Here is a 12,393-nt window from a genome sequence, read left to right on the forward strand (position 1 = left end):
ATCTGAATGGGGGACTATTTTACCTCTGAAATATTTTACCCAAGAGGACGCATTGCCATACGGTAAAGCTGCATACCCTGAGGAAAAATTACGTCTTTAGTTTCCCCTTGCTATCTTGGTTGATGTTACCAGGCCAGAATAGTCAATCATCCAGCCTGTTGCCCCTGCAACTACTGAAAAGGCTGCTGCCCCTCTTCAGGAACCACATGTTTGTTTGCCCTCTCAACAGATACCCCTCCGTTGTGGTTGCACCTACGGTGCAGCTATCTGTATTGCTGAGGCTTGCAAGCCTCCCCACCAATGGCAAGGTCCATGGTTCATGGGGTGTATCTATCAATGTCTGTCAACTCATTATGAACATTAGTAATTATTATAGTAACAGCTCTATCAGGGTTAACTCAACAAAAGTCTGACTTAATATTTTTACTAACAAAAAATGTAAAATAGTCTTTTCTAAGAAGGAATCAAACTGCATCAACAAGTTGCACTAGGAGGTAGGGACCCAAAACCAACATATTTCAAAAGGCATTTCAGAACTAGTTCATAAATAATAAATTATTTTTATTCACTTTCATCTTTATGATGCTGATTGATCCTTTCTCTAGTTTCAGTGGGGGAAATTCTCCAGAATCATTTACCCTGGTATTTTTTATCTATGCAAGCTCTGATGTTCCTTCTTTCATTTTTGAGAAGCTAAGCAGTTCTTCTTTCATTTTTAATTTCAAACAATGTTTTGTTTCACTACAGAGGTATGCTGATCCAGTGTGTCAGAAAGGTAAACAGGAAAGCATAACACATGTAACAGAGAGGTATAGTGTTTTCATGGTCCTTATGGCACTTGAAATGATAAGTGTGCAGTATATTTAATGTGTGGAGGGACTAATGATGAATTGTAAAAGAAGAGTGTAACATTAGTTTTTCAATGCAGAAAGCACAGACAGATGCAGACAAAAATTACTCAACCATTTTTTGTTTGGCCAACAGTTTAGCCATAATTAACAGCAATGTTTTCTTTTTGTTTATAGAAATGGTGTTCAGAAAACACTTGTGGCTAAAACAGACATCAGCATATGAGTGTCTGAAGAGACAAGTGTGGAGCTCATGCACTAAATAAATAAATAAAAATTTTTAAAAAAATGCTCCATTTCTTGGCATCATTCACTAGGTAGCCCTGATAATCAAGACTGGAAGGAGTGCAGTGTTTCCAGAGTTACTACCCTCTGTCACTCCATTCACAACTGAAACATTTCAAGCACTTTGTGTCCATTTTACATTTAGAAAAATCAGCTCCATGTAATATTTCTAATGTGATCAATTTATGCATGAATAAGTTGGTTTTGTGTTCTTCCAAATTGCCAGTTGTAAGTTAAAGAAAAAATAAAAAATGGTACATAACTTCTTGAAAATTGTATATGGATAAATACTACTAACTACACAGATAGTTACCTATAGAGACACAATCTATTTTCAGTGCCATTACTTTATAGTTGAGAAGCCTGCCTTAAGCCACACTTCACACTAACTAATATTGGTGATGTATTGTGCAACATATGAATTGACATCTCTTGTCATGATGGGAAGATATTTATGGGGAGGTAGATCATGTTCAGTCAAACAGGTTTCTTATGGAAGAAACATAACTATGGAAATTATGTTTAGATTCTTGCCTTCCACTTACAGTGAAATCCAAAGAGGAAAACATAACAGTGTGGTCCTGATTCTCATAGTGTTCTCATGCCTTTTGTGGCTTTGCATGGCCGTGGCAAAGAGAAGGATCAAAATTAATTTTTCACAGTTTACACAGTTCAGATCATTCAAATACAGATAATGTGTGTACTAGAATAAAGATGCAAATGCTCATCCTGCGAGAACTCTAGAGCAATGCTTGTGCAAATCAATGCTCTTTCTTACATTCTTACAAAATGAATAGGAAGGGGTACTGTCCAAAAACTGTTCCTTTGCATATTTACAAACATAAACAGGTCACCATAACACATTGATACTTAGCAACTGAGCATACCTATATTTCATACAGAAATCATGTGAGCTGGCATGAAAAATACAACAAATACCATTAATAAATTATTTTGCTGACTCTATATAAGTGAATGGAGGAAGCTGCCAATTTACATGCATAGGCTACCATCACCGTAGTCTACTAAAGATGGATGAATGATAAAAAAAATTAGTAGATCTCCATGTCTCATCTAAAATCAAGAAGTAGGTGTATTGCTCTGTAAAGTGAATATCTCAGTGCTTCTTATGCTTATCCACAGTATCTACAGGAGCACCTCAACATATCTGTGAATATATTGAGCTGTCTACCTTTGGCCACTAGCATGACTGATGATATGAGCTGCAGTTATTTGGAATGCTGAAACTGTACCATCCCATTACTGAATAGATAATGATAAACTACTAGCTGAAAAGTGAATATCTGGAAGAATGAGGTATCATCATAAAGGCAAAGGTTACACCAAATGACATTCTCTTACTATTACGTTACAAAGGCAAATGCTGAATATGATTTTAGGTATTTGTCATGAATTCTTTTAAATGTAATAAAATTTTTAATGAAATAAAGGCAGTTAGTTTATGGTAATGAAACCATAGTGTAACAAATATTATGTGAGAAGTACTGGTTGACAGGTATTACATTGTCTAATGTTGAGCTGTATGTAAATTCGAACAGTGGACAGGTTAGAGTAATACCCTGATTGCTACTATTTCTCTCTATTTGTTAAATGGAATTTTGGTCAAAAGTTTGAGCGGAGTGAAAACAAGACTACTTAGAAATTATGTAACGGATTTTTGCCCAAATTTTCATAGCAAACAAAGAGTGAGATTGGAGAAATGGCATATCAAATTGACCAGCCTGTGGTGAAGTTTTGCAAAAAAAGGTTTAATTGCCTGAAAGTAATCAAGATAATTAAGAAAAAATTATTGACTTGAGGGAAAATTTTTGTCTGAATTCAGCCAAACCAAGAGTCGGAAATGGACAAATGAGGCATCAAACTGACCAGTGTGAAATCTAGTTTTGTAAATAAATAAAAAAAAAAAAAAAAAAAAAAAAAAAAAAGGCAGCTTGAAAGTAATCAGTGTAACCAAAAAACTTAACAAGTGATTTAAGAGAAAACAGTAATATTTCACAAACCGCTGCTGTTGGCTAAATAAAGGACATGTCAAAAAGTTCATTTATTCCAGGCCTAGCTATTTTACAGAAAAAAAGTTACATTGATGTGATATTTAACTCTCTGTAAAAGAAATTTTGATATAAAAACATTCTTTGGAAAAAAATGGACGGGTCAGTCATGCCCCGAGGAAGGCCGTTGCAATTCGGCCTAAACATTGGTTTTAGTTTATTATTATTGTTGTTAGTTTTTAGCAATGACATGGCATAATACCCAGAAGAATTTTAATCACTATGACACCGGCCATGGAAGCCTACATTCTTATAAAATGGACAAATGTTTTGTGAGTCTAAAAGTAATATAGAGTAGAGACACAACTGACATGCTTTTGAATGATGCTCAAAATCATGTACAGCAAATGAGGTGCTGACTGAGAAATTAAAGTTAAATGTTTAATTTAAAAACACAGAATTTTAGGTGTATGAGGGGTTACCCAAAAAACATTGTTGTGGGCAGAGCTTGTGTAGTACGCATTTCTGCCATTAGGCGTGTATAGCACAACTCATTGCCAGTTCAGTGCTACCTGTGTTATTGATCAGTGCTACCTGTGTTGTTGATCTGGCTTGTTCTGTTCATCTGCAGTGATTGGTTTTGCTAGTGCTGTTTTGTTCTTGTTTGTTTTTATTGTGGCAAGTTTGAGTGAACAACCTGCACCTGTGAAATTTTGTTTTCTACTCAGTAAAAATGCTGCTGAACCTGTTTTAATGTTGAAAACAACTTAAGGGGGAAAAACTCGAGTGTACAAATGGTTTGCTTGATTCAAAAATGGCGACATGTCGACTGATGATAGATGTTGTTCAGGATATCTGACAACAGCCCGAATCAACAAAAATATTGAAAAAATTCTAGAGCTTGTGCTTACAGACTATCGACTGATTATTGATCAACTGTCAGAGATTAGTGAGTTATCTTGGAGCTCAGTTCAGTGAGTTTTAGTTGAAGATTTCGGAATGAAAGGGGTTGCTGCCACATTTGTTCCTGGGGCTCTGACAGACAATCAAAAGGAAAATCGAGTTGTAACATTTCGTCCTTTGAAACAACAGCTTGAAACTGATCCAGATTTTCTGTCAAAGGTCATTACTGGACATGAATCATGGCACTACAGTTATGACCCAGAAACAAAGCAACAGTCAAGCCAATGGAAGATGTCATTGTCACCCCATCCAAAAAAATGTTGTCAAGTCATCAAATCAAATATCAAAACAAAGCTGATTTGCTTTTTTGGTGCCAAGGGTACAGTTCATTCAGAGTTTGTTCCCACAGGTCAGACCATCAGTCAAATCTTCTATTTGGAAATTTTAAGTAGAATGCACAAAGTGTTCATCACAAAAGACCCAATTTGTGGGAGACAGGAGACTAGTCCTTCCACCATGACAACACACCTGCACACAGCCATCTCTGTCATATAGTTTTCAGCTAAAAATGGCATGGTTCCACTGCCCCATGCACCTTACCCACCTGACCAGGTTCCATGTGACTTTTTCTTATTTTCACACATGAAAAGGGGCATGAAAGGACACCAATTTGATGACATTGAAGAAGTCGAGGAAAAAATGAGGGAGGAGCTGTCAGACACTTCCAAAAATGACTACAAAAAATGTTTTGAACAGTGGAAGCACTTATGGGACAAATGTATTAGTAGCATTGGTAAGTATTTTGAAGCAGATAAGGCTGTTTTGTAAAAAATTTGAAAATATATATAGCTTTTAAAAAAATATTTTATTTCTTACTTTTAGACATATCATTTCACAGTAGTTTATCAAAATAGAAAAATTTCTCTTGCACAACTTACTGCTGAAATCACATCTTACATCAAACCATTTTACAACCAAGAAGTATGATTTTTCACTCTTACCTAGATTTGTATTTCCTTCTGTTGCTCCATAAAGTTCTCTGATGTCCTTAATATTAAAACGATCTACAAAAGTCTTCCAAATATTTCGTCTCATGCCATTTCCAAGCATAATTCTCACCTTATGAGCTTTGTCTTCTGGTTTAGGTGGCACTGATAAGAGATAGCGGCACAGTTCTCCTATGTACTGGCCAATCTGCAATGGTGAACAAGAGAAAGTGTTTTTATATGACTGTGGTACAGTTTAGAACAGGAAACACAAGTAAGGAAGTATTCTGATCCTGTTTAAAGTATCTTAAAACAAATAACAAGAAAAAAAACTGTATGGAAAATGACAAGCTGATGATCATGTACTACTTCATAGCTCTTGCTTAAATGAGGGACATATTTCCCTCTCACTGTGATCAAAATATCTCATGTTTGAAATAACAATACTCTAAGAGATTAGTGTTATATTGTAACGGCTTATTTCAACAACTGCTTTTGTATCCTATAGGAGATGACGATGATGATGATGATGATGATGATGATGATATTATTATTATTATTATTATTGCACAGAATCGCAGAACATACACAGTATATTTACACAGTGATCAAATTTGATAACCATATGGCAGCACTCAGTGTCCCTGCATGCAAGTCTTTCAGATTATTTTCAAAGTATGGAGTGAGAAGTTCTCCACAATATGCCTTATTGTCTGTTCCAAAGTAAAATCAAATTGAGAAGACTATTTGTGAGACAGAATAGCTAACCAGTACTTACCTTCAGACATATATCATCTTCACTATATGAAGGAATCTCTTATCCTGGGGCAGTCACCTGCTCATCCTTTTTAACCCTTGCTAACCCACCCCTCTCTCTTATTCATCAAAGATACCATTAGTTACCAAAGCTAGATAGTGTGTGTCTTTTCATTTTGTTTACATCTATCAATAATAGTAGCCATTTCGCCTACTTGAGGTAAGAACTCACCAGCAATTCTGCCTCATAGTTTATCATCTGTTCCTCTGCATTGCAGTCACATACAGCTTTCACTATAACCTCACTTCATCAAGATGTGGCCACACCCCATCATCCCATTCCATTATGGTTGTGTCTAAGCCATTCATGATGTGGAAAGCCAAAACTTGCAACCTTCTTTGTTGGGTTTCAAATTAGGTGGGCATACAGGGATGGTTGTTTATTCCAGTGTTCTTTCCACTTCTCTGTGACACTGGAAACTCTGTGACACTGGAAACTCTGTGACATTGGAAACTCTGTGACCCAAAGACTGTCCCAAGATGGTTTGTGTAACTTTTGCATATAGCTGGTGTTGTTCTGGAAAGCGATATTTAGAATTTTTAGGGGACTCTTTCTTCTTAAGAATTTGCACCTTGCTAGGTTTTCTGCTGAGATCTGAAGATGTAATACTGGATGGAACTGGGAAACACTGAATGGAAGTTGATCTTATGATGTCAGCAGTGGTGCTCATGGCCTCACTAAAAAATGTGTATATCTTAAATGCTGTTCGCTCACATATGGGCACAAACTCAGCAGCTGCAGGCAGAAGTGAAATCTGAATATGCATTTGCTCACCAGCTATTTCTGGCCATTTTGTGGAGAGGGTGTACTCTTGATCCTTTTTTCTTGGACAAGTTCATGCAGTGTTTCTTAAGTAACAGTGTCCAATCAATGATGACACCAAGATATTTAGTAAAGTAGTTATAAGAAACTTCAATCCCATTGAATAAGAGATGTGACTTCCTGCATGCCTCTGTTATGAAGATGGTACACAGTGATCTCTGTTTTATTTTTAATTTGCCTGGAGAGTACTCTCTCAATGAGTGATATCTGTGTTCTGGCATATTACTTCCAGGTCAGTTGTGTATTTGATTTTCTTGGAATTAGCAACTAGAATGTCACAGGCAAGGAACCAGAACTGATCATGTAGGCAGGCATGAAATTACACCAACAAACCCAAGGATGAGGCATTTTCTCCATACCATATAATGAACTGGCACCAGATCCACAAAAGCTTAGCTGATTTGAGGTCTCTCTCAAATCTGGATTCTATTAATGTCTTAAGTGTTAGCATCTAAAAGCAGCAACTCCATTTTTTTCTGAAACTGCTTTGCTTCACTGTAATTATCTTACCAATGGGCTTTTGGGAGCAACTGAAAATTAGACTCCACAGTAATTTGAGTGCCATGCTGAGTGGAGAGACAGGTCAATAGTTAAGCTGCCTGAGAGTCTCCATTGGCTTATTTCAAAACTGTGCTTATTTTGCCTTTCTTGATGATAAATAAGCAGATGATTAAGTTGGGGTACATGATAGCATGGTCACTAGGACTCCTGTACATGTGTAAATAAAAGATACAGCAAATAGATCACAAAAAATCATCATTTCAGTAAAACACAAAAGAAAGGAAACCCTTTGATAATGTTCTGCAGCTAAGCTACTCAAAACATATTTTGCGCAACGAAAGAATAAGCTTTATGAAATTAAAAAGGTAACTTTCAGTGAAAAAAATGTTGTAGGGAGGCAGCATGTTTGAAATTGCACAACACTGCACATCTGTCGTATTAAAATCAACCGCTTTTCTAGCATTCAAAAGTGTGTTGTTCCATCTCACGCACTTTAGCACACTTGGGCCCTCCATGACATGATACAGAGGATGATCAAGCTGTTGCTGCTCAAGCCACACACAGACTTCAATGATTGCTTTCCGGATGTCATACAGCAAGTGAGCTGGTTTCATACAATGCTGCACTGGTATCAAATAGGCTCAACTGAATTCACATCTGCAGGTACATTAACCAATCTCTTTGGTTAATTTCTGCTTCCTGGAGGAAAATGCCCATGAGGTACGCAAGATGTGCTCAAACAGCATTATCTTGAAAGATGAACACTTGGCTGAAATACTGACTGTAGGGTCAGTCAACAGGTGGATGATCCTTGTCAAGCTACCTTCAACAAGTACAAAAGACTGACCCATCAGGCTGCTTGCTAGAGATGTGCACTGCTCCATCACAACAGTTTGCCAAATAAATATGGTTGGTACTTTCTGGTGGACAAAACGACTGCAAGGCTCTCTCTCTCAGTTGTAGAATAGTAGGACTTGGAGGGACTCTGGAAGCATCACCTTTTCAGCACCTTCCTGTATTTACACTGGAGCTGCATCTGTCCCGTAACTGCTAGTGCCAGAGTGAAGTTCTGTCTCGGCATTCTTACCACGCAATGCTAGGACTGGAGAAGTAGTTAGCACTTCCTTAAGGGAAAGGAAAGGTATTTCTTGCACCTTATTTCAGGAAAAACGTGGTGTCCCCTGCAGTATTTCTTGTGAGGGACTTACCTTGAAACAGAAGTCCTTTATAAACTGACGGTAGTAAGAGCACTAGAAATTGTCACATCATGAATGTTAGTGCTTAATATCTAAAATTTTAGGTGCTGGAACAAACCTCTTCAACCACCTTACATCCCCACCCCCAGGTCTGCCACAGCCATAACAATCACAAGTTTTTATATTTGACAGCTCATGATAAAACTTAAAATAAGAAATCATTTTTTATAAAATACTGTTCTGAAATTCAAGTTGTAAGAAAATTTATTATAACCAATAGATCTAATACGAACAACAGGTGCTTCCATTTGTCCCCATAGCAGTGTCACTTCACTCCTTAGTTCTGCTCTATACATATTGGTACAAGTCAGTAGTCTTCGTGACTATGGCATCATGTTTTGAGCTGCTGCCAGTCACAACATTCAAACAGTTGCAATGTAGCTGCTCAGTGAACATGTGCCCAGTATTGATTTATAAAGCATTTAGTGATGAATGATGCTGAATATATTCCTGACCCATCAGGGTCACATACAATTCCAACTTACCAAAGAGTTAGGAAAAACAAAATACAATGTGGCATGGAACATGGAAGAAACAAGACTTTGTTGATGCACATTACAGACACATATTCAAACACTTCTTAAATCATTTATTCCTCATTGAAACACTTAACATGAGATGTCACCAAACAACCAGGTTCTTAATGTTGCTGGCAGTAATGAACAAACAAACACAACACAACACGAGTGCCTCACCCTATGCCCCTGCCCATCACATTACACTACATTGGTTACCCATTGTTATGTTGGCACAGCTGCAAATTATAGTGTCGTCTTGTTCCAATGACTTAAAAAAAAATTCTGGGAGGTGTTGGAACGCTGGTCTGGCAAAGTCCAGCCAATATTAAGCACTGATGAAAGTGCGAGGAATCAGAAAATCTGTGAGTGAATCTTAGTTCATCTGGATCACGATGGACTCCATTGCCATTCACCACATGCACCAAATTTTTTTATTTCTTGGGTGGTGAAGAGGCACTTTTTTGGATTCAGTCAGAGGTCTGCAGTATGAACACACTTCAGTGTGGTTGTCAGGTGCCATCGATGTTCTTCAGATGTCTTTAAAAAAAAATGACAATGTCATCCAGATAGAAAAGACATGTCACCTATTTAAGATGTCGAAGCAGATTGTCCATCATACACTCTAAGATGGACATCAAGATTTATGAAGGGAATCCATTCCTGGTTAGCCTTGTCAACCTCAGTTTGCCAGTAGCATGTCCATAGTTGAGAAATACTTTGCTCCTCTCCAGCAATATAGGCTGTTGTCAATGTGCAGCAATGGGTATACACCTTTTTTCATGATTTTGTTCTGTCACTGATAGTTAACATAGAAATGCCATGTGCCATTCTCCTCCTTTACAATGACCACATAAGAAAACCAAGGACTCTCTGAAGGTTCAGCAATGCCATCTTTAAGCAGCTTTTCCACGTCTTTCTGGATTATCTATCATCCAGGCAGCGATACACTATACAAGTGCTGGCCTATTCATGGATGATCCCCACTATTGATATCATGTCTTACCATAGACCAATTGGTGTTTCTTTTCTCCATTCTGGATTTGAAAAAATGTGAAAATTGATGCATAACAGCTGGCACTTGCCAAAATTGTCTCTCAGTCAGGCTACATCCTTCTTGGTAGTTCAGTAGCAGCTTCCTCCTCTGCATTATCTGCAGTGGTGGCAGAGCACGATTCTTTATTAATAGCGTTAAGCCGCCCTTTCTGGACTGACTCAGTTGTCACTTCATGCATACCTTTGGGAATGAGTTGAGGCAGTTCATCACGATTACTGATCGGACATTATCCTTGACATCCTACATTGCTGCCATAAAGATTTCTTTTGTGGGCCTGAGTAGCTTTTTGCAGTCAATGAAACCTTCATAAGTAAACTGAGCATCTAGATTGATGACTGAATCTCACCTTGGCGGAAAGCAATATCTTCAGTGGAAATCTATGTTACGTGTACTTGTTGAAATAGCTCCACCATTCTGGAGCTCTGATATTTCACAGTCTATGATTGCTTGTGATGAATGCAAGAATTCCCATCTGAGAATCAAGTTGTGACTACTGAGCTAATAGTTATCCTGCAATACATGTTCCAGTCAGCTGGACATATTTCCTATTTGTGACTTTTGGCACAATTGTTTTTGTGGCACAAAACATAGTCTTCTCTAGATGGTGTTGATTAGCATTCAGTTTCACAGAAAAAAAACTTTGAGTTGACTAGTGTCCAAATAGGTGTGGCTGTGTATGACATGAATGAGATTTTCTGTCATCTTGTTGACTGTTTTCCAGGGAGGATTTTCATCTGTGATGGCCTCACCTTCATAGAGTATTCCTCATTTAGTTTTCCTCAATTCACTGGCCAGGTGAGTGCCTGGTACCTGTTATGGTGATGAGGAAAGGCTGTGGTGTGTTTGGGAGCAACCTTGTACAGGTTACAGTGCTGGGCTTCATCCCAAAGGTAAATTATAATTGTCTGCTATATACTGGCATGAATAGAACTGTTGTGATGGTTCACATCTGGTAGCATAGTAGTCATCAAGAACTCCTCTTCCTCCTCTAAAGCAATATTTGATGTGTTCAGGGCATATACAGTTGGAAATATCACAGTGTTGTCTTCTGCTCTCCAAATGCCTGTCTTTCTGTGGAGTGTTATAATTGACAGCTGAATATACAAACATTTAGAACCATGTACAGCTTGTATTCTGGTTCCTGACCATGTAGGCAATGCCTTTTATATTGCCTAATTGGAGCCGTGGTGATGTACATATCCTGAAGTACCAGGTGTCTCCACCAAACAATGTCACATTGTAACCACAGTGAAGTCCAAATATGAAAGCAGTCTTGTCAATGAAGTACAAATCATAGCACTGAAAGCATATTTATTATGAACACCAATGTGCACACAGAAAAGAACTGCCTCATGGATGGAGAGTGCTGCTATTTAACTAACACTGAATATTCCAACATATGCAGATGCTACAAACATAAGAAATTTTAAGATTACCAGATATCATAAATACCAAACAACAAATTATTGCTGGTGATCAGGTCTGGACTGGTGTCCCACAGTATGTTAGCCACAATGTTAACGACTATGCCACACTGCATGCAACGCAGCTCACAGAAATACACGACAGAAAAATAATTGCAACACCAAGAAGGAGTTGTGTGAAATAAACAAAAGTTGATAAAAATCAAATAGAACCAGTGTTTATTGTGTTTTCAGATTTTTTGGAATTGTTTCGGCCCTTGCCTCAGACCATCTTTAGGCTTTTCACTGCTATTAGGACTGCTGGTGGCACAGATGGAGTGAGATACATAGAAGTATGATTGTGCAATGAGAACCGTACTTCTGCGGATCTCCTCCATGCTCCCCCACCAGTAGCCATAATGGTGGTGGGAAGCCTGAAGATGGTTGAGCAAAGGGCTGAAACCGTTTGCTAACAAACAAAAAATCTGAAAACATGGTCGAGACTGTTTTTATTTTATTTTTAGTATTTTATACTGATCACTGTACTCGAGTCACAGAATGCTTTCTGAAATTTGAAAGTTGATAGGTGTGTTTCTACATCTGAAAGATGACGTCTACTCAGATTTCACATCAGAGTGGCACTAGTAACACATTTGCTTTAAGTAAATGCTTTAATGGTCCTGAGCATTATTTCGCTTTGAGATTGAATGTGGTGAGCTGATATTAAACAGGAATCCCTTTAAGGCAGCAAAAACGCCATTATCAGCACATCACTGAGTTGGAATGAGGTCATGTAATAGAGCTACGAGCAACTGGATGTTCCTTCTATGATATTACAGAAAGATCAGGCAGAAATGAAGCCACTATACATGACTGTTGGCAGCGGTTGTTGCGAGAATGTACGTTCACAAGAAGACCAAGCTCCAGACAGCCACAAGGCACAATCGAGAAGGAAGACCATTGTGTTCAGTATGTGGCTCTGGTGCATTAT

The 12,393-nt window shown here is 38.0% G+C and overlaps 1 protein-coding gene across 1 annotated transcript in view; it reads right to left on the reverse strand.

The window, feature by feature from the left end:
* Positions 1–12,393, reverse strand: part of LOC126258437 (long-chain fatty acid transport protein 4-like) — a 318,264-nt gene that overhangs the window by 34,245 nt on the left and 271,626 nt on the right. Inside the window, exon 6 of the mRNA XM_049955644.1 lies at positions 5,047–5,239. Coding sequence (XP_049811601.1) covers positions 5,047–5,239 — 193 coding nt within the window. The remainder of the gene's footprint in view (positions 1–5,046; positions 5,240–12,393) is intronic.

This window comes from Schistocerca nitens, chromosome 1 (assembly GCF_023898315.1).
Source record: "Schistocerca nitens isolate TAMUIC-IGC-003100 chromosome 1, iqSchNite1.1, whole genome shotgun sequence".
NCBI classification, from domain to species: domain Eukaryota; kingdom Metazoa; phylum Arthropoda; class Insecta; order Orthoptera; family Acrididae; genus Schistocerca; species Schistocerca nitens.